At 34.7% G+C, this 24,704-nt stretch overlaps 1 protein-coding gene across 3 annotated transcripts in view; it reads right to left on the bottom strand.

Moving 5' to 3' along the window:
* The window catches only part of LRBA (LPS responsive beige-like anchor protein), a 372,868-nt gene that overhangs the window by 261,155 nt on the left and 87,009 nt on the right, over positions 1–24,704 (bottom strand). For 2 of the 3 annotated variants that reach the window (XM_040699153.2, XM_015276673.4), the window contains exons 32-34: positions 17,171–17,249; positions 16,754–16,887; positions 14,419–14,480 (exon numbers count right to left, since the gene is read on the bottom strand). In XM_040699153.2, the coding sequence (XP_040555087.1) occupies positions 14,419–14,480; positions 16,754–16,887; positions 17,171–17,249 (275 nt within the window). The remainder of the gene's footprint in view (positions 1–14,418; positions 14,481–16,753; positions 16,888–17,170; positions 17,250–24,704) is intronic. The other variant, XM_040699152.2, reaches the window with a different exon arrangement.

Genomic DNA, 24,704 nt, shown 5'->3' on the forward strand with positions numbered 1-24,704 from the left:
TGCACCCCATTTTACTTCAGCTAGATCTACATGTGTAGTTATTCTGCTTCCAAATACATTTAGAAGTCCTTTATTCTACTTAATCCTCCTCCTTTTCTTAAAAAGAAGCTATGTCTCTCATTCTATGGCAACATTAGATAAATATTGAAGATCTTTAAAGTCTACATTGAACTTGGGTTTTCAGGTGTCAACACCATCGATCAGTCATTTCTTCCATTTGTTGTTGGCACCCTGCACGTTCTGAATATTCTTGATCAGACTTAATGGTTGAGGAGCTCATTATTTACCGTTGCCCATCTAAAAGCCTTTTCTACAAGCATCAGCTAGTAGAAGCCAGCTTGAGAACAAATAAACTGAGGTAATTATTCTCACAGTGCATTACAGACCAGTGGAACCCACTGTTAAAGAATGCTGCGCTGTTTCAATGTAGGATAAAGTGGAGACTGTACAAGAGTATGCAAGGAAAATTCACCGATATTTAGTAAATTCACAGAAACTTCATTCAATTCAGAAAATATCCCACATTGACAGTAGCTGGAAAGAGGAACACTCATGGAGGAGAAGTGTCATATATGCTTGCCCTATTTTATCCTTCTTCAGCATCTCTTTGCATCCACAGCGATAAAACAGAGTAAGCAAAATGACACAATACAGTCATTTCTAAATTTTAATCACTCAAATGCCAGGATTTATTTTCACAAATACTTGGATGGGCTGCAATTTTGAGTGCTTGCATGTACACAGCAAATGTACAATTCATCCTCATCTGTACACTTCTAGGAAAGAAACAGAACCATATTTCAAAGAATTAACAAAAAATACATATTCTTCAAGTTATATGAAAAAATTTATGAGCCCAATCCATGTACTAATCTCACTGTTAAACAAATAAACATGCATCTCAAAAACATTCCATGAAGTACCAATAGATCAAAACTGCTCCATTTTCAACAAATAGTACTACCATTGTTATTTACAAGTCATCTTTTATGTTGATACGTATACATACACACTCACACATCTCCCTCACATAACTTCTCAGAAACCTAAAAAAAACTGTCTGACAATATTAACATATTAACAATGAAGAATTATATCTCAAGTTTGAAATGCACACTTCAAATGCAAGGGAAGACAGACAGTCAATTGTTTCTTAATCCACGCTTCCCATAAATCTGCTGAAATTGTAAAGATTTATTTTGATTCTTAAACAAATGAGAAGGATGACTTTGCTAGTGACAACTATGAATGGAGCACTAAGGAATAGAGTGGGAAAATGTGTTAACATATGACTAAGAGACATATTATATCCTAGACTAAAGGTCAAATCTGCGTGAAAAACTTGTTCATAGAGAGATATTCTAATCTTTAAGTGTCTAAAGTAAACTATCAAGAACTTTTCAGCAGTGTTTGTACTTGGTGTCACCACTCTCTCAGCACCACATCCACTACAGGCATGAATGAACTCAGCAATAAAGAATACATAGCAAAAACTAGATTATATCTCAGCTGTGTTTTTCATAATTAAAAAAAGCTAGACTGCACATTAAGTAGAATATCTGACATCTGAAAACACAACTTGTAGAGAGTTTGCTTAACATTTTTAAATCTACAAAGATACATTAAAAATGAAAAACAGTATCAAATTACGGAAAACATAACTAAAAAAATCTATCAACATTTTAATATTGAATTAACACCTACTAAGTAGAGTACAAAACAGCAAAATTTTGTAGGGTTGAGACATTTTAAATCTAAGAGCAACCAGAAAACATATTTGAGGACAACCTTATTTAGAGCAGTCATATCTGGATGCCCAAATAAAAGTGGAATTAACAACAACAGAAAAAAAAAGAAAAAAAAAAAACAGTAATGGGAGAACTATCTGAAACTGATTGAGAAAAAATATAATTTAAGTAATTACATACATACACCCTTCCATAGATAAACACATCACTGTTGCTGACATTTACGGAGAAAAGCAGTAGTCTGCAAAAATATTTACTGACATTTTGTCAGGGGAAAACTTATCAAACAGCTTTGAATTTATCAAAATTTAAACAACATCTCACAAATGAAAGCTGTAACATGGAAATCTGACAAATCAATACAGAGGTTTTGATTGCAATACGGATGATAAAAGTTACTCTAACCCTAGCTGGCTACAAGCTTTCAACTGATGATCATCATTATGCTTCTATCAGGGCTCCACATACTCAGGCAGAACAAATGCGTCCTATTAGTATATGGTCTGTCTGTTTGGCAACTCCAGTCTGAAGACAAATGGCAGCTGCTGCCCTTCAAGGTCTGAAGTCAAGTCCTCAGGGAGTCTAAAAGCCCAACTGGAAAAATCAAGGCCTGTTCATTAGAGACTGCTCCAGGGGAAACTTGCTAGGCTGCCATCAGAACTATATAAAAGAGCTAATTATTTTTATAAGACTTTTAAACTATCAAACACACTCAGTTACAATAACAAGTATTTACTGCTGGCATTCCATTAAAAAAAAAGATTGTTTTTCGTCAAAAAAAAAAAAAAGCTAGTGAAGTCTTTGTATTAAAAAATTTAATGAGTGTTCTAGGAGAAAGTTGCATAAAAATCAACTAGATGAGACAGTTTCTCTAGGGGAGACATAACACTGAGGATTTAATTGTGGGGAAATATTCCAAAATACACTCAAATCTTACTAATGAACACTAAAGGGTGAGTTGAGATTGCCTGGGTGACTCTCTGTCCCTGAAACAATAAGTTGAAGAACAGTGAGATTGCTCCTGCAAAACTGATTGAAAAGGACCTCTAAGGTGTATTTACTTGTTTTAAAATCTGTGCTGTTAACTAACAACTGAAAATGCAGAAGTACACAAACGTACTGATAAGTTTGTTAAAAAGATACCGGGCTCAGCTGGTATCAAATGCCAAGGCTGAACCAAAGAACTGAAAAGTCAAAGTGAGTTGTGCCAGTATTTTACTCCTGATAAAACACAGAAATAAAGGTTTTTATAACCATAGTTACTTTTATAAAACATACTCTATGGAATTGTTAGAGCATTTTTCAAGTAATTCATAACCACAAAGTCATTAACTATTTTAAGCATGAAACTGAATCAAAGTACCGTATACTGCAACATTTTTCCAGCTGCGCAGCATGACAACAATGTATTGAACTCCAACAGTATAACAGATCACTGCTATATTTATTACATAGTATTTATTGCAAATCTTTTAAAAGTGTTATATGAAATTCATTAGTGTTCCTCAATCAGTTCTTGGATCAACATGCACATTAGCTTCCGACAGCCTAAATCAAAAAAGCAATTACAACCCCAGTCCTTATGTAAGAGGATGACAGAAAGAAACTATGTTGAACCAGTTAAAAAGAATGAAAATGTAAAGAAAACAGATTGGGAATGATTTATACCAATGCCTAGTGCTGAAGTTAATTACAACTAACCCAATAAAATAGTTCCTTTATTATCGTACAGCAAGTAATAAACTGAGACACAGAAAACAGAACTCTTAGCTGACTTTTGCATGCTCAATTCAATAGCACACTGCACTAAGGAATTAAACAAGTAGTAAACAAGCCATACAGAAACAGCAGTTATTTAACTAAAAGCAGAAGACTCCCCTGCTGTTTAACCACTCGGGATATTCCATGTAAACAGAGCTTCCTATAAACTGGTATTATGTTGTTACTGGTAAACGCCTGAAATTACCTTATAATGAGAGTTTAATTTCAATACCTGAAGTTTGAGTTCACGTCACAGTAAGTTTTTATAGATTCTGAAAATATATTATACACATACAGAGCTGGACTAGTTTGCATACTGGTGTGCCACGTTGTTCAGTGAAATACTGAATAAAAAACTGTCAGCTTGTCAGACAATACCCTCTAAGCTATGAGATTACTTTAGAAGTGACAACTGCTGCCTTCTCTGCAAACTACAGAAATCCACAGTAAAAGCAAAGTTATACCACATAAAATACTGAAGTACACACAATCTTTTAAAAATTACATACAGACATAAAATCTTGGTGTAAGTTGCTGTCGTCATCATTTATGGTGATATCAAATATTCTTAAAGAGGAATTTTAATAATAAAAGACCTTAACTTACTTAATCAAAAAGTCGATAAAAAATGATTAAAACATAACTGCACAAACAGAATGCTACCAGTAAAAAGCATCACAGCATAGAGCCTGCATATTACCATAACTCATGAAATTCATTTTTTTCTCTGGTTTCAAAAAGATATGAGCACATATATGAAAAACATTTATTACATGCCATTCGGCACAATCTAACTCATGACTTCATCCCTAGAAATTTTTTGTACAAATTACACCCCTAGCACTGATGTTGCACTACACGGGACAGATACGTCTCCGCTAAACTTTGTTTCTCCTACATTCTCTCCTAGAGCAAGAAACTGTAGGATAAAGAAAAATCAAGTGAGCGGATCACTGATTTCAGGTCCACATTTCTGATGGAGGAAGCAATTTGCTTGGGCAGCCCATCCCTTTCTCTCTCCCAGGAGCAGGCTGTTGCCATGACTCCAAGAAACGACATTAGGGGTCAGGTTTAAGTTCATCTAGCAGCAAACCTTTTCCTCTGTAGTTTCCTCCTCAGGTTCTGTAACCATCAGCTTTTTTCAATGCAAAGATGAAAGGCAGAAGCTTATAGAAGAATAGGACAGAAAATTTAGACATAAATTAAGAAACTGAAGTACCAATCTTCCACAAGGAAAAGCAGAAATGGAAAGCAAGAAACTAAGTCACATGAAACGAGTCAGAAAAACAGAAGCGACAAGAAGGGACAACATAAGAGGAACACAGAGAAGTGATATGAGCTTTTTTTTGTTCAAAATTAATAAATTAAATGCATATATGCACAAACAAGGAAGAAAAATGAGCGTGCACTGCTGCCATTACCCTCTGCTTCCATACTACATTCCTGTCCTCACCCCGCCTGTCTTCAGACATTCAGACTTGCTCCTTATTCGGTGTATTCATTATTCCACTGTTACATTACACCCAGCATCCCACAGTTCTAAGCTCATCTGCTCTTATATGTTGCTACAATAAACCTGATAACAAAATTTCTGCAAATCCTCCCGTGCATATACAAAGTAAATTGTCCAAAAATGAAAATACTACCATTCATATTTAGGTAGAAATAAAAATAAGTGTATTTAAGTAAGTACTCAGACAGTACTGAGAAATCCAGATCATTCTTCTGAATCAAACTTGACTCAGAAGTAGGGCCTAACACCTAAAATGTGCACCTCTATCATTTTCATGGCTGCGTTACCCAAATTATGAGCTTTTTCATTTGAGCAAAATCTCTTAAAATATTTGTATAAAGACAAGTGAATCATCAGCCTATCTAAAGATTTTTCCAGTTGCTGACAGACATAAAGAGGCACAAACAAGTTGTAAATAATCCCCAAGTTTAGACTGTAACTGCACATCACCACAATGCAAAGCTCCTCCTGCCACAACTTTTAGCTCCCCAGATCTTTCTTAAACTCCTGCTTGGCAACAGTGAGATCGAAATGATTTAGCTTGTTAACATGAACAAAAAACGTTCTTGTATGTGTAATTAGTATGAAGTTTAAAAGACAAGCACTGCCACTCTCTGAACTTTCCACAATCTCACCCCCTACCCTCCACCAAACCTCTTTCCATGGTCTCAAATTAAACAGACTAGCTGTAAAACAGCAGGGTGTCAAATTAAGGCACGCTTTATTTTCAGAGGTCTCCACACTTCGCGGCTGACTTCCTGTCAGGAAGAGTTCCATTTCAGTGCAGAGCCCCATCAGCAGGGAGCTCGCAGAATTAAGTGCCAGTTGATATTACTTTGTTTTGCATTTACCACCCATGAGAATATTGTTCAAAGATCTAGTTATAAAGTCAGCGTGGTATCATCCTTCTGACTAGACTGCCAAGCCACAGGGTGTGCTCTCGCTGCACAAAACTCACCTTAAATGGTGGTGTTTTTTTAAGACCTAGTGTGCTGGTGAAGCAACAGGATGCCTTTTTTCTTCAGAAAAGTCTTGCTTCTGTAGCTAAATTATGTTCTTGTTAACATCTGCAGCATCTGCAGTGTACATTCATGGATGTGAAACTGACCTGTAACCTACCAGACTCCCAAAATTCACATTTAAGTTATACAATCTGCTCTCTTCCCTGAACATGAAAAAAATTACACATTAATCATGCAAACTCCCAGCACAGTTTTAAATTCTACAGGCTAATATTTTTAGCTGGAATGGACACATTTCCCATTCAACTGCTACCAACACCACCATGTCCTGAATTCCTGAACAAATTTAAGTAATTTTCATTTCACAAGAGAAATTTTCTCAGTAAGAGTCTCTAATATCTGAAAAGCCCACACTAAAGAGAGTACTTAAAAAGAAAAAATAAAGGGAGGGGGGGATATTATTATTTTTTCCCCCTCAGAATTATTCCAATGGAAAGATTTACATTTTCACAAGATGACATTAGGAAAGTTCATCTCTCTCTCTCTCTGCTCCAGCATAGCAAACTACTTCTAAGGGCTTTTGTGCCTGTATTTCAACAGTACCTCTTATTTCCTCTATCCAAAGTCTTCACACCATGCTGACTTCCCCAAGTGAACTGTCCCAAGACCCAACTCATTACCCAAGTCCACACCAAAGCACCATGGCTTTGCTGAAAATTACAGAGGGCATTTTCCAAATGGGGTCAAAATCAGATCCAGAAAAAACAATTTCTTATCAGGAAGCCACCGCTTTTTCTTTGATGATTATTTATGTCCAATATGCACAAACAACAACCCCATTTAATAAAATATCAAATACCAAAATAACTCATATTTAGCAAATATCATATGTTCTATTTTTCTCAAGATAAATGTCATACTCTGTAATTTTTGCCCACCTTACAATTCCACATCATATATTCCACCTCTAAATTGAGGAGTGAGCAAACCTTTAATGCATCTCCTAGGCTACAAAACATGGAAAGATATGAACTACTTCTTTTTGTCTTTATTTCCTTATACATTTTAACTACTGTGACCACTACATGTTAGGATACAACTATACAGCGCTTACTGCACCACTAAGAATAGGCCACTTACTATTCACATAGTATCAACTAATCATTCCCAATACATTCTAATCTATTTCCATAGTTAAAAGCAACCGCTCAGTTTAAATTATACACTTATTTGATTTCTATTGTTAAGCAAACTGTCAATAGACACCTGCTTTACAGACTTTACACAAACCAACCCATTTCTATCAGTTTATTAAAAAAAAAAAAATTAAAATAGCTAGTGATGGACACAGAGGCTTTAAATTCCTTATCTGTAAGCCATACTAACAGCAAACAAACTACATTACGGCCAAAGCCAACAACTACACTAAGAAAAAAGACAGAATTGAAACATATCATAAATGTAGCAAACTAAAAGGAAATCCAACTAGTGTGATCATTAGTGATTTTTTTTTTATCAGAAATTCCTCTTCAGAAACTCCCATTTCATAAGCCTAGAGTGGCTCTTCAGTTCATTCATTCATTCCATTGAATTCATTGCAGACATTTTATTATTATTATTTTTTTTTTTTTTAAGGAAGCTATGTTTCAAACAATTCAGAAAAGATCAGGAATTCCAGCAAAGAGTGAAGTTTCAACAGTCAAGTGCTGCATTATTCTGGATTTTCACACAGAATATATTACAATAGCCTAGTTGTGAAGAGACAAAGTCTATGATACTACTCAGGTCACAAACAAACAAACAAAATAATCCAGAGCTAATTCCAAATGTAATTTCAACATACTTGAGTTCAAAGGAAAGGATTTAAATAAATGGAAGTAGCTGGAAATCCTATCAGAATGGGAAACTGGCAGGAAGGTTTCAGCCTCTACCATCGTACCAACACCCACCTCTGACACTATTATGTCGTGGGCCACGATAATAAAATAGAAGGCACTACTTTTGGCGCAGCCCTCGTAATAACAAGAAGTTTTCAAGAGATAAGAGTTCATAATAAAAAATTGCTGCAATGAAAATATCCTGAAGCAGCAGTGTACATAAAATCTCAAAAGACATGTCCCAAATACTTGTCATCCAAAAGCACCTTAAAGGCAGGATAACAATCTTTCATTTTGCGTGCCAGTTACAGCAGCTGTGCAATATTTGTTAAGAAACTGCATTAGGAATCCTGCAGCCATTACCCAAGTAGCAATTAATAAATTGCATGGTAATTCTGCATTTTCATACACAGTTTTATTATTATGTCTTGCTCCACTTGGTACAGCATAGACCTGAGAGAGCTTCAGAATCTAGATAATCAGTAGCTGAATAAGATAACCCTGAATAGTCTTGCTTCCTTGCACAGGCATTTCATCCCCACAGAAAGCTAGGCAGATTTTCTTTCAATCTTCCAATTATTCAAAATAGCACAAACCAACTAATGTACAATACAAAGTCTCTGGCACACCTGTGGATGATGTATTTTTCTGGGCACCTCAGTACAATGCTCTCAGGCTAAACTGGAAACACTGAATATTTAAGAACATAGCAAAGAAGGTTAACAACATAAGGCATGACTGATCCAGCATCCTACCCTGAACATCATAATTTAGACTTGGGGAAGTCCTTTTTCCTATTTTTATCTGTTACGTCATTAATCTTTTCTATTTGCCTAATCAAGTTTTGTTTCTAATCATTTTAATTACAAGGCAAATTATCACTAAAAGTTTGGTTGGTGTGCTTTGCTTTCTTTTTAATCAAATACAGCTGCATTCATCTTTCATTTTTTATCAGAATTATGCTATCCAACCTGTAGTCCTTAATGAGAAAAAGGTACAAACATAAAGCCTTACTTGTTCAAACAACTGGAAAAACTGCTACAGATTCTAGATTACTTTAAAATGAAATCAGAATTTCAACTGAAATGGACTGAAAGTCATTTGGCAGCAAAAAATCCTACAAAATTGGCCTTCTGTACGAAGATGCACATTTTCAAATCATGAATCTAAAGGATTATTAGATCCTTTTAAAACTAATTTGCAGCTCAAAATAATTAGATGGGAAACTATCATCTTGATGATAATGTCATCACATAACAACTGGAGCACACAAAAAGAATCCAAACAGCATTTATTCTCTTTGTTTCTAAGCCAGGATACAGTTAGAGTTTTGATGCTTTCATTTGTTTCAGCTGCCATGGTATCACAGCGATGTAGCTCTATAGATAACCTATACTCAATTCAATTAAAGCTTAATAACAATCACTATAATTATCCATCACACGAAATTGCACTTAAAAGTAAATTAGAAACCAGTGCAGATCACAGTGCAACACTATATGCTCTGTTATATTCTCTGTGGCAAAAACTGAAAACCACCCATCTTCTACACCACCTAAGAATGGGGCACAAAAAAAGTGTGCTAAAAAAAAAAAGTCTTATTAATTAATATACACTTATAATACACTTATAATAATATATTATATTATAATATAATACACTTCCTTGGGGTAAATGCTGCCCTGCTGCTTGTTCAAAGGTGCATTACTGCATGGCACATGTCGATATTGTTCAAACAATTATGAGTCCTTATCAGAGTAAGCGATACGATGTCACTAAAATACTTTCCCCTAAAATGAAAATGAATATGAATTCTCTATGAGCAGAATAATCTGAAAAGCAACTGCTTTAGTAGCATTCTTAATAAAACACCTCATTAAAGAAAGACAGCATTTAAGGAAAACACTTTTGCAAACTTTTTACCTATAGAACCAATCATAAGTAGTCTGGTGTGTAGAGTTGCATGAGAAAAAAAGAACTGAAAACTTAGAAGTTTTCCTACACGTATGGATCAACTTTCACACTATTACTTGTTTTTCTTCACTGCTACTGATCACCTTATTTTCTGCTCTATTTTGAAGGCAAACATGCTCCGCCTCGAATCATGCTTTCCTCTCCAAAAATAATCCCCAAAAGTATCAGCACAGTACATGACACATTCAACTGTACTCATATTTCACTGGGGCCATACAAGAAGATACTGTCATTGCACACAAAAACTTCCAGAATATGAGTTTATGCTTCTGTCCTCTATCTCCCCATGAAAACTGCATTTGATGAAGGTCCAATATAAATCCAATAGCTACAACTATGCAGTTGTACTGCAATACACCACAGTCCTATATCCAGAAGATAAAAAACCTAGAGATCAAGTGTAGAATCATAGAATCATAGAATTTTATCCAAATATTGGTCTTGGTTTTGCAAATCCTATCACCTGTCCCTTTGAAACCACAGGGAGCAGAAGGAGGACCCAAGAAGCTCTTTATACTGAGCCAGAGAGCAGGGTGTATTGGGGGGTCAGATGGGGGAGGAAGCAAAAAAAGATGATGTAGTAATCATCAACTCTTATTTCCTAAACTTTTATGAAGGTTGGATGGCTTTCCACCAGTTTTAGAAAATATTTGAGTCAGTTTGAATAGGTCTATTTTATAGTCTCGAAAACTTAGATGCTCTCAAGTCAAAGACAAATTTGACAAGAACCACCTAATTAGTTCTCTTACACATATTCCAGTGACAGTGCAGTTCATCTACTACAAAAAGGATAAAGATTTTTTCAAGAGTTGCCAATTCTTTAAATTAAAAGGCATCAAGGAATTATAGAGAACTTTATTCACCTTTTATTGTACCTTTTCACTTTGGATCTACAATAATTAATTGATCAAATGTTTCACGTATGTGAGTAACGGAGAAATATGTTTTAGAAACTTCATGAGAGAGTAGGACAGGTGATAGTTTTTCCTGTTTTGATGGAGTATTTCAAGGAAACAAGTGACAAACGAAAGGACACAGTAGCATATTTACTTTATGGATAAACATACACATGTCCCTTTGAGTTTAGGCATAGAGAGAAAATCATTTTATATGAAAATGCTTTTTTCAAGGATGATATCAAGTTTCCCCAAGCAGAAGCCTTGCTTTACAACAGCACGTAAACATCTTCACCATCCTGACGTCACTCATTTAAAAGGGATATTAGACACAGGACCTCACTCGTTTAGCTTGTTTAATTACCCCAACAGGATACCAGCCCAGACTACGTGGTGCTTCTAGGTTCACTGTACTGTATGCATTTCTGATAAATGGGAAAAGAATAGATGACCGGGCAGAAGGCTCAGACAATAACATGTGATTTACAGGACATGAATACAGCTACTGTAAGATTTATCTGACAGCCCTCTCCGATAGTGGACTGTTGAGTATCCGATGGAATGATTTCTAGTCTGGAAAGTCTGCTACTGAGTAGCCATACACATTATTTATTTATTAGATGTTTTGGGTTGAAACCATTTTTAAATGATGCACTTCACAATGCCCAGCCATAAATTTAGTTTTAAACCCTAGAAGGGAGGTAGTGTTATTGGAATGTGTGTCAGACTGAATTAGGATGAGCAACACAACGCTTTTATAAAGTGGCCTTGAATGCAACGTCGATTCTTTCAAAAATGATATTAATGTCAAATAAGCAGGAACGCTTTGCAGTAATATTAAATGAAGGATTTCTTTGTGATAGATTTATATAAATGAAAGTATACACACAGACACATGCCTGAAAATGTAGCGTGTCTATCAAAAACACACAACTGTTTTCACCTTAGAAACAGCCTTTTGTCTGCATCTCAAACCACTTGTTTCTCCTCTTACTTTGCGTAAACAATAAAACAATACATCAAAATATAAACACGAAAACAAAACATAGTAGTGATGGTTTTTTTCATGTGCCTGAATACACAAACTTCAAAGGAGAAAAATCATTAACAAGGTGCCATAATACTTTGACGGAAATATTTTCTTAAGATTTTTAATCACTCTACCGGAGAAGGTGAAGTGATTCATCTCTGTATTTCTATGGGGAAAAATTACTTGTGAGACTTCATTGTTCTATTTTGAACTACTAAAAAAAAAAAAACTCTTCCAGACATAAATCTAAATAAATATATTTTAAAAAATAAATCAAGCGCTTACAACAAATATATGATGCTTAAAACAAATTTTCAGAAAGAGGTTAACATAAAAACACCAAAGAAATTAATCAGAACAGTCTTTCAGTTTCATAAAATGATGGCTGACAAATTTGTGAAGTTTTAAATCAAATTTGCAGATACTTACTTTGTAACTATGGCACATTATTTATGTGATTAAAAACTAGTATTTGACCTGATCTTTTGATCTTTGGCACTTCATCCTCTCCATCTCCTCTTAAAAATTAATTAAAATTTTAGCAAAAGGATATCACTTCCCTTCCCACCCCATCTCGGTCAAAAAAAATAAAAAAGGAAAAATCAATCAAGCTCAATCCCATCTCCTCCCAGTATCTGTAAACCGTCGTCCTGAAATTCAATTTCATATCTCTCAAGCTTTCATGTAGCAAAAGACAGTTCACTTCTTAACAAAATAAATCACTTCTGTGATTGCCATGCTGACCTCTTTGAATTAGGAAAATTCAAAGTGAAAAATGTAATTATCACCCCAGAACAATCTGTATACATCTGGAGCTAATTTTAGATTCATTTCTCACATCATTTTTCATATTCTGCCAAAAACTACAGCTGCTATGCAACTTAAAAAAGATTTTGAGGTCTTTGTGACCTTATTGGTTTATTTCTACTATTTCACAAAGAACAACCCCAGTCTCAGCAACCAGCACTACACTAAGCAATCACTATATCCTCAATTTGATTAAATTAGTATTAAATGGCACTGTGACACGTATGACAAATAGATGCATTAGAGCACGTCATTTATTCCTTATCCCTTCCACTTCCCACAACCAAACAAGTGACGTACAGTACAGAGCACAACATGATTTTAAAAGAAGATTAGATTACCCTACCAAAAATAGAAGGAAAGGTCAATCGTTAATTATTGAAACCAGGAGAAAGGATACCAAAAACTAATTTTTTAAATGGTAATACAAAGCTTTCAGACACATATTTAGTACTCAGATTAGTTTTACTCTAACACATTAAAGAGCAACATTAAAACTTGTATATGGATTTACTGGTGACAAAGAATCTTTTTTAATTTATATCAGTAACAAGTTCATGTTCTCTAGTTTAAGAATGCCTGCTTCCAGCATTGCAACATGTAAAATAACCATCCCTAAATTCCAGAATTTCCACAAGGACTATAAAATTCCTTTCAGAATAAAAGCACATTTTTTTTCTGAAGAAAATGGAAAGCTAGATGAGCAAATTTCTACATACATTCATTAGTAATAAACTGGCTAGAAAACATAACTACTCTTCACTAGTTCATTGTAAAATCTATTAGGTGTAATCTCCAGAAGTAACTGTTCTTATTGCATTTTATTGACAATGCAGACTACCGATTTTTCACACCTTCTATGATTCTTTCATTTGTATTCATGAAATGTCTATCAGCACAGTCTAAATAAATTTGGCAATATAGGCACTAAAACGAATAAATCGATGTGAAGAAACATTAATTTTGCATTATCCTTATTCGTCAGGCAAGCAAACCATAAGGGTTGTAAATGAAGGTCAAAGGTTTTGAAATGGGTCAGAACCCTTGACCTCTAGACCAATACCATTCCCATTAAAAAAGGCTATTTTAAAGTTTTAAGTAGGGGAATTTACTACCAGAAAGGTATCATTTTTAAGGCACCAAAAGAAAGGCTCAATAAAAACATTCTTCCATTTAATTAGAAAAAAGAAAGCAATAATCAAAAAGAAAATCCAATTAATACAGCATATAACATTCCTTGATCATAATTTTGAGGAAGTTATTAGGCTCTGTCTCTTTTTCTACAAATTTAAGAATATGAAAATTGCATCTGAAATGTCTAAAGCTCCTTTGCTTTTAGAAACGGAGAAAGTACCAGTTGACAACCAGGAATGCTTATACATTTTTCTCCAACTCTTATTGCTCGTCAAATCAATTAAGAATGACAGGATTTCAAAAGCATTTATCACTCATTTCATAATCTCTACACAAAAGGAAAAATTCTACTCATCCCAGAGGATTCAGCATGCCAAGATGCAGATATCAATCTGTTTCTATATCCTTAATATTTCATTGATTCTATTTCATCTTGCAAAAATGATAGTATAGAAATACTTAGGCATGTCAACTTCAAGGTTATGTAAACACTCAAAAGCAAGGGAACGTAAAACCTTTAGTATCTTCTCTCTCTCCAACCTAGTAGTCAAAAGTGATATTAAAAAAACTTCTGCTTTTAGTAACACAATAGACCTTGCATCTAATTTTTTTAAAATAATTAGAAGATCTTAAATTTGAAGTAAAATTTAAAATAAAATTTTCACAGCAATTTCCACTGTGTTCAGAGAACAATTCAAATGTTACATAAATCTCACCTGTGAGCAAAGAAGCATCACCAGCTCCACAACTGAACTGCTAGATTTCATACACACAAGGCCTACAAAAGGAAAAAATATATGTATTAGACATAAATGCATGTTTATTTGGCATTGTTTGCTAACACAAAATATTGTAATGTGTAATAGAGGCATCTCAACAATAAAAGAAAGCTGACATTCTCATACCACTTACAGTAGAATTTTGTACTTTATCAGCATAAAATAAAATTTTGTGAGGGAGACCATACATTCCATGCTTTGCATCTAAAGATGCAGCTAATAGTAATACATTACCTCCATTACTCAGAGTTTCATAAATGTTTGTATTTCAAAATAATCGGAAGTATGGTTAACATATGTTATATTAAATCCACTGTATCTACATTTTGCTACTTCTTGAAGGATTGGGTCATTATATATGCAGAGAAGGGAAATGGCTTTATGACCTTTGCTTTCTCCACTGCACGTTCTCCATTCAGCCCCCAGCTATCAATCAAGTTTCCATTTTGTTTCATGGCAGCAGACATCCCAAACACTCTTATTAGTACTTTGACCCCTAACCTCACACTAAACCTTAGCAGAAGTGCAAGCAACAACTTATTATACATTCGCAATTGTTTATAAACTAATTTGACTACTGTTATTATTTGTATTTGCACGATGTTTTGGGTCAGCCTGTAAGTGTTCTTTCAAAAATGATTATTTGTTTATTTTTGTCTATTCAGACCCAATCATTTTCTTGCTTTTTTTTTTTTTAGCCTTCAAATCCACAATATACACATTTCTCCGTATATGTCATCTATACTACAGTTAAACTATTTTCATAGAATCAGCAAGTTTGGAAAAGAAAATTTTGAAACCAGATTCTCCTTATCCACAGACAAAGAAAATACAAGTAGGATACTCATTTCCCTGGGTAAATAAATATTTCAGAAAAAAAATCTCTTATTCTAGTTAGATGAATGAAATTAATTTGTTCACAAGGCAGCTTCAATTAAAATGTTTATAAGCTAAGGCAATGCCCATATGTATAATCAAAAGTAGAACTCCATCCTGTTCAGTCTTACAGAGAATATTACTGTGATAATTCATAGACTTTTCCCTGTCATAAAAGCCCTGGGAGGCAGGCAGGTATAATTCCTAAAAGGCAAGTTTCATTCTTAAAACAAATAATTTCAGTGAAGTTAAACAACATGAATTCCGATACAAACTCTTATATGTGTTTGATACTCTAACTGTGCTTCTGACAACAGTGACGGTAATTCAGTACTACATGCAGGATGCCAGTCCAAATCTAGGAAACGAGCAAATTCAAGAACCTTACCAATTGCAGATATTGCTCAAATATAAGCCATCATCACAAGTTTATCAGCCATGAGTTTCCAGCATGTGAGTACTTAATTACTGGAAGTTGCAACAAGCTCAGGGCCTAATTCAATTCACTGCTGCAACTGGACAAAAACTGCAATTTTGCTCTAAAAATGGGTGGGCAAAACAGTTTTATATGATAAAATTAAGAGAAATCTGAAAAACTCACGTTCACTACTAAATCAACATTATTCCAAAAAATATGACTTTTTAAATTGAGAACATTGACCTTTGCTTTACAGGAGTCTGCCTTGTTTTTAGGAAAAACAGAAACCCGCCTGTAGAAAAAACTCAATCCTCTCAAGCTCAACCATTCAGTACTAGGAAAAGTCACTATTACTGCTGTACACTTGAATCCTTATCACTTAAGAAGAGACAGAGAATTCTTCTCAACGTATTCCTGTTACCTTCACTACTGCCCTCCAGTGAGAAACCAAAAGGACAGAAGAAGATTCTCATGTAGGAGATGCATCATAGTATCCTCTGACATAGTTTCCAACATACCTGCTGTTATGGCAACACCATGAAAATGCAAGGATTTTGTATACTTATGTTTCTACACTCTATACTTAATTTAGTGTCTAAGTGTTGACCCCAGTTCCAAGTTGGGGAACTCCAAGCACACATGACATATTTCAGACATCAGCTTCTATGATACAATTCCCTGGAAGAATCAGAAAACTAAAATAGAACAGTAGTTGGTCTGACCTAATGGGACATGTGAAACTATCAGATGAGATGTAGGCAAAGAAGCAGCACACAGACGGCAAAGATGAGGAGGCAATGACAATGACCTCTGGCTGAGGAGTAAAGACAGAGAAAAGAAGCAGCAGCAAAATCCAGTAGACAGTTGTGTGGAAAGGCAGAAAGAAAGTCTCCAGGGCAGCGCCAGCAGTAACAACAGACATTTTGAGTCTCTAAGATAAAATAAAACAAATGGATATATTTCTTAATGGAAACTTACTTGTACCTTCTATCAGCAACTCCTGTCCATGGCTGCCCAAAAGAGTTCGAGAAAGAAAGGGAGCAAAATCCACAAAAATCTCTCTCAGAAGTGGGGCAGCTTTTTCCAAAGCATGTTCAAGTCTGTCTGTAATACTAGTAAAAAGATGTATATGATTAATAAAACAAAGCACTGGAGAAATTCTGCTGAAAGGAGCACAGGATTTTGCCAGTGTTAAAGTGACGCAGATGTATAAGAAGGCGTCAATAACCCAACACTCATATTTTCCCAAGCCTTGATTAGGTATTGATCATCCAGAACAACCTAAAACAAAGAAGCTTAAGTGATTTTTATTAAAACATGGAATTGGATTATCAACTGGAGTATCAAAATGTAAGCCACAGCACAGCTCTTCAGATGTTCATTTAAAGAATTTACCTCATATTTGAAGCAGAATCCTCAGGCACTGAAGAAACTGTAGGGACAGATGGCAGTTTTGAATTAGATGATCGCCTTCCTACAAGAGAGAGTAATAAACTAATTATATAAGAAACACACAACAGAGGTTATACATCTAGATCAGAAAAACTTAAGTTTCACACTCTATCTTTGAGAAGCCATTGTTTTCAAGTACATGCGGGACTAGATAAACTCTTTGACCTCTCCCTACCACAAACTTTATTTTCCACAAGACTCTTATTTAATTGCATTTGTATTTACCAGATTTTGCCTTAGTAAGCTTTTAAAACATTGCTCTAGCACAAACAGAAAGTAATGCAAGGAAGACCTGTCAATTGCTTTGTGGAGGAACTCAGACCAAACTATAGTGATCTTTTCTGGCCTTATCCACTACACATCTGAATAAATTTAAGAACACTTGCAACCTTGAAACAGAGAATGCAGATAATGACTTACATAATCTAATACTCCTGTCATATACTAATATATACTACTAACAATAAATTAATATATAGTAATACAGAGCCAAATTGTAACATTTTAAAGCATCTCTTTTGGTTACTGGAAGTGCTCATCCAATTTTTAATTAACAGGAAACCCTTTATTTTCTGTCTAATATTACCAATACATTTGTTTCAAAATAAGGCAGAATACAAAACCAGCAAGCCTAGTTTAAAGTTTTGCCACACCAGGATTCTGACAAAGACAACTATGATAAAATTATCCATTGTACCGCCAGCTTTAATAGCACGATGGCAGCAGTATAACTTCATTTATGAGTTATTAACTGTTTCACATTGATAATTCACAGGTTGATAGTGAAGACTTAGTCATTTATGTATCCCACACTTAGAAAAAAAAAACAATTGTGTTACATCAAACTAACACTTCATGGCTTCATCGGCAGTGTAGTAAATGATGTCTAGTAAGTAAAGAGAAACACAAATTCTATACTGCAGTATGGATTGGTGTCAGCACTGATGGAGAGAGGCTAAGCAAAACAGCCAGAGATTTCACAGGTATTTCCAGCCAGGACAGGAATGGTAAAACTCACAAATCTTGCACTGAACTCCAAACTATAGAGAGGAATGAATCTTAGCAGACAGATTTCTGTGAAATTCTGAGGAACGTGACCACTTCTGGTCTATCTGTAATCCTCCCTCTTCCCAACTTAAGGCCCTGTCCTGTTTTCTTTCCTCTCACCTTGACAGTTACAGAGTCCCATTGTAGCTGAAGTACAGCAGCAGGGGGAAGCATGAAAGAAGAGCTTCATCATACCAGTTTCCATATCTAGCCTAGCAAAGACCTGATCCTTCTTAGAACAATGACTGCAGGAAAACTCCCAATCACCCTACCTACACTGGTGTGTGCTCATTTAAACACAACCTTTGTGAAACGATGACCTTGAAAATGCCTACCAAAAGGTGTCGTCTACAGCTTTTCAATGTTTTTCTACATGACTGAAGTGGAATAAATTTGTAAAAAGAAGGCAAAGCACACATCCTTGATACTAAGGTTATTTCTCCTACCATATTTCAAACTTCTGCTCCAAAGCACTGATACATTTTTCCCCAAGAGTGTATTTCACATTGTATGAGATGTTTGTCTCTAATCACATTATAAAGACAACGTAGAAACTAATTAATAAAACCAATGAATCAAAATTCTAAGTTCTCCTTTTATTTTTCTTCATAGGTAGATTCCTGTGTGAATGTGAATCACTTACTGTTTTCATAAATGCAACATGAAGCTCTTATTTTGACTTCTGTGTGGGATGACAGGGTCAGAAACAAATTTGGGTGGGCCATTAAGAATGAGGGACAAAAGAATACAGAACAAAACATTAGGTGAAAGTAAAGCAGAACCTGAATCTTCTATGCAAGCTTTCCAAAATAATGTATATAATCAAAACAAATCAACATATACTTATTTAGAGGGATAGATGGATTCAATGGGAGCACCTAGAGTATTTTTCTATTTTAACTTTTAAAGTACATAAATAGTGTTTGTAGATATAGCTTTCTTTTTTTTTCCTTTTTTTTTTTTTTTAAATCAAGTTTTACACATTAAAACCACCTAAATGCATTTTGGTGTTTCCAAAGAACCAGCACGCAAATGATGTGCTGAAAATAAGCAAACACTTAAATAAATAAATATGCCAAAGAACACAGAAAGCAAATAAATAAATAAATAAAAACCACACACATGATTTAGCAATTCAAAAGTCCTCAACAAGGTACTGCATAATTACTGATAATAGCTGCATATGGATTTTTTTGATACGTACGTTCATACCTAAATACATACAATACCTCTTCCCCCACTACCTCTTGGATTGAAACTTGAAAATAATTCATTTTAATGATAACTTTTATATATTCTTTTATAACTTTTATATATTCTTTAGTGAGTCTGAATAATTAGAGTCAAATATTTAACTCTAATTCTCAGTTTTCTCTCTAAAGCCCAGCATCTCTATGCTCAGTAAGTAAAAAAGTGCTTCAACTTAACACAGAAGCGCCTACTGACAGACTTCAGCCCATATACTGCCTGTCTGCTGAAATTTGTACACTGATCGGGGAAGCTGAACAGAATACAGGACTGACATTATATCTAAAGCCTCCAAAATAAGAAAGTCCTCTCAACAAGTAGACTGCACATGCAGAATATTTTGTTGTATAAAAGCATCTAGGCTTTTTACTATATATAAATCTGTGACCTGTAATCCACTAATCTTTAAGTACGTCAAAATCATCAAAAGTAAAAGGGAAATCAAAAAAAGGCTTTAGCAGTGCAGCAGGATGGCAGGAGTTTTACAGTTCAATGAGATGAAAGAAATTCAGTGCAGTATTTAGGCCACAAGTAAAATAACTGAGGGAAAAATTAGAAAAAAAAAGTCAGGAGAAACATCTGCTAAGACAATGAAAGGGCGTAATAGCCATCATGAGGCTAATTAAGAGACCTACACTGAATAGTAGGTAATTTATTTTTTCTAAAACACACAATAGCATTGGCAAAAATGGTGACAGGTAAAGGAACTCTCTGACAATAAGGTGAGAATGTTACTATTCTTTCAAGAAATCAAAACAAACTGCATAACAGAGAATGACTAGGTCTAAGTGTGTAAACGGAAAACCAGTAAGTTTTAAGTTAAGATCAATCTTAAATGACAGAACAAAAAAAGAGCACTGAAAATATGAATTTGACAGAAGCTTAAGTCAGGAAGCCGGGCATCTACACAACTGATGTTCTATTTTAAGCTGATGTAAGGATATTTATGGTTTAAATTTCTCCGTGTTTATCATGACCTATATCCGCATTTCAACCTCAGTCACATTTTATTAAAAAGGGTGAAATCTCCAATTTATCAAAGCTGAGATTTTTAGATGTGATCATTATGGATGGTGGTATTTGCATGTAATTTTTGTTTTGTGAAAACCTTAGACTTTTGACTTTGACTCAGAAATGGCTTGTTATTCTAATATTTTAGCTTCAAAAAAAAAAACAAAAAAACCACTTCAGTAGCATATTTTCATCCGCAACACACATGTGGGTAAGTGCAGTAGCTACTTCAAACATGTGGAACTAAACCAACTTATCTCTTCCTTATCCTTTCACTGATAAACTGGCTCCTTCAAACTGACAGTTTTACAGACATTAGCAAGGACATAAAAGAAAATGCAAATAGATCATCTGTCTAGCACCCTTGCAGTGAAACCTTATTGTTTATTCAAGGTCCCCAAGGGTCTAAACAAATAATGTTTCCAGCAATAAAATATTGTTAAAGCAACTCCTTCTGTAAGATCTTAATGCTTTAGCATAAGCATTTACAAAATACGTGTGGGCAATACAGAAACAGTCCATGACATACTTTAGTCTGGGAGGATGGAGACAATTTAAAAAACAAACAACTAAGTTATTACACTTCTTAATTTTGCACAACAGATCTAACATACTGAAATATACTGATGCCTTTTATGAAAGGAATATCTGGTAAAATAATGAGCTCATTCAAAAATACACTTCCAGAGCTAGAAGCGTAAAATGAAAGACTACAATGAAAGGTTTTTATAAGCTAATATAAGAGATCTGTTACATAAACATGTCTGCAGGTTAAACCAAAACAGATTTCACAAAACAATGGTGCGCTCTGAAGAGAAGCTGTTCTAAAACTGTTTTCATACTAGCATTAAAATAGTTCACTGCATGTCATTAACATTTTAGATTATTTTCAAAGTGTCATTAAACTTGTTGGTAACTAGCCTTCAACTACTGTTACTGTCAAGTTGAAACACTCTTTGAAATACTTATTATATTTCAGTAGGTTTCTTGAATTACTACTGCACCGATGGTAACTCACTTCACATGCGCTTTAACTTGAGCCTGTCTCCCACTTTACTGCAAGACTTGAAGATATTTTCACCTCTGTATAAAAATCAGTGAACACCATTCTTTGCAAAAGCAGCAATCTGTAGGAGAAAACGTACATTTTCCAACTCGTAGGACTAGGATGGAGACACAAATCCTTTTTTTAATCTCATGTTAGTGTTTATTTCCAGCTTCCTTCCAAGTACCCATGCCTGCTTTCACCTCAGCCTTTGAAATGGCCTTGTTTATAACTTCAGACTTTGAGGAACAGACCATGCCTCTACTCAGGACAGGCAGACGGAGAGGAGGCAGACAACAAAAACTGTGTGGAACTGCTTTCTACACTTGGGAGTGCCAGTAAGGACAAGACACAGTGCACACTTGCCTCTTATTTTCATACTCCTTTATAAAAATGACACTTGAACGAGCATTTTTCAATTATTCAAAAGCCTCAAAAATCACACTGTAATGGTAATAACATACATATGCAATCCTTTAAGTATACAAATAGAGAAACTCAGCATCAGAGAAAACAGCTGAAAAGCAAACTGCCAAATAGTTGAAAAGAAGTTCATAGTACTTCAGAACATTACAACTGTAACTAAGATGTTTAAAAAAAAACCAAGGGGCAAGTAGAAATACAAGCACCCTATTAGTACATTCACAGTACCTTGGACACCTTCACCAAGTCCTGCCTTTCCAATAGCCCTCCATGGGCACCTAGTGTATAAAATATCACATCTCACCTTCTGCCTACAGTATATTGCAGGAAGAAACAACACAAGTGAATTCCTGCTCGCTCCCTGGGTAAAGGTGCTCTTTTGCTCAATACCAACGTCAATAAGATAGGGCTAAGAAGAGCCTATGTTTTCTCCATTTATTTTCAGGATCTTTCAAAAAACTGGGATAACCAATTAATGATACCAACAGAAGACATGCCCAGATATGAGACATCACTAAAATACTCAAAAACAAAGGGCAGATTTGTATGCAGGAAGAGTTTTTTGTGCTCTGAAATACTCAGTGGTTTGAGTAAGAGAATGGGAAGAAGCTTCTGCTAAAAGGACACACTGTTTGAGGCCAAATCATGTTTCACCCTCTTTCAGAATATCAGAGGAAGAGAGCGAGCTGAGATGGTTATCATTTTAACTTGTCAACACTTCATATTTGGTAGGCCAGGACATGTCACATCCACTTGATATAAAGTCCAGCAAGCTTCAGACAATGTTAAGGGTCAAATATCTGAGATACTCAGACTTCAAGCTACAGGCAAGTTAAAAACTCTAGGAATAAATACTGGTGAGGAGATGGATCAATTGAGTACACACAAACATGAACAGAGACCTCTGAAACTATATGGACTAATATTTCAGCATGCAATTTTGATACTACACCTGTAGGTGGAGGATGCTCACACACTACCTAAAACTTATTTCCAAATTATGCTTATAAACATCTTACAACTAAAATACTGTCACTTGCTATTTCATTTCAATGTCTTTACCTCCTTTTCATCTGCTTCTGAGTAAAGTAATACAAGCCTACACAGTAAAGCATTATATGCAAAGGTTCTGTTTGCTTAGCTGCTTTTTGAAATATATAATACAAATGCATATCAAACATTTTATAAAATATCTTATACCTTACATAAAGCAGCTGAAATTTAAGATGTAGCAACATTGTTCAATAAATAACTTTCATAAAAATGTGAAAGCCTACAATTTATACTCATTACACATATTGCCAGTCTTAGCTGTTTTTCCAAAAATAATTTTTTGTAATGATTAAGTAAACAGACTTGAAAAAAATGTTACCTAAAAAATGAGTATGAAGTATTGACTCAGCTGCATGTAGACAAAAATGAGTAAAAAACATGACGCAAACTCTGGGAAAATTTTGTTTTTATTTTAATTTTATAGGAACTTCATTTAGTGTTAATCCAACAAAGCTAAAGCCCTTATACAGAACTGTATTTCAAACTTAAACATGTGCAACTTACCTAATTCATACAAACATAAACTACACTAACTCTGCACGTTTTCTGTTTCTATGCCATTATTTTACTAGGAAAAAAAGTCTTAAATTTTGTTTGAAATCATGATTTTATTTAACCCTTCACTACTTCTTTTAATTAATTAGACTGCCAGTCTAAACATGTCTAATATTTGCATTCTGATTTGTTTCATTTTATGCATATCTGCTCAGATTAGGTGTACAATTTTTGTCAAAACTCCTAGACATGCTCAAAGTCACACAGTTACCAACCACATCAGTATTGTTTACTGTCTGGATTTCTTATACATTCCACAAGCACAGGGACACTTGTATTTCTTCTATACTTTCTTAAAAGGTTGAATAAATCTGAAAATCAGTCTTTATCTGATTTGTTTCCATTAAGAGCAAATAAATATTGACTTAAGAAATGGTACTAAGTAAGCCCATATCTAACCTGGGTATTCAGGTGAGAAATTAATACATTATAACTTACTTTAAAACACAATTTTAGGATTGATCAGGTTTTATACGTTTAAAAACAGATGCACATCTCAGAGCCAATCTTCCCCAAAGCACTTTGCCATTTTAAGACAGTGTTTTTTCCTAGTCCAAACATTATTCCTAAACTACTCTAGAGCTGCCTCCTGCAGTTTCAATGACTAAACGGATTCTCCCTTTTGCAGAGAATAAAAATGTATTAGGTTTCAACAGCTTTTCATTTATCATGGCTGAAATAATATCTTTTAGATTTCCCTAAGAAACATAATGAGCAGCTGAAGATGACAATAAATATCTGCTAGATACATGAGGATATGAGAATGGGTTATATTTTTTACCTTTGCAATTTGGATACAAGATCATAAAAACAGGGGGAAAAAATGCTCAACTACTGAAAACTGAGATTTCCTTCATTAAGATGCAAATCAGTTCCAAGTCTTGTCATTCAACTTCACAGACACAATTATGAGAACCTACATAGACTACATGGCTAAGCAGAAAAGCATGCCTTTGACACAGCATATAAGGCTAAATATCATTTATTGCATATAGAACTACCAGAGAGACTAAGGGTTCAAAGGACCACTTTGCTTATAAACAACCTACTCAATTCTGTCCTGCAAAACTGTCCAAAGCAATTAGTCCAGCAGCA

This window comes from Gallus gallus, chromosome 4 (genome assembly GCF_016699485.2).
Source record: "Gallus gallus isolate bGalGal1 chromosome 4, bGalGal1.mat.broiler.GRCg7b, whole genome shotgun sequence".
NCBI classification, from domain to species: Eukaryota; Metazoa; Chordata; class Aves; order Galliformes; family Phasianidae; genus Gallus; species Gallus gallus.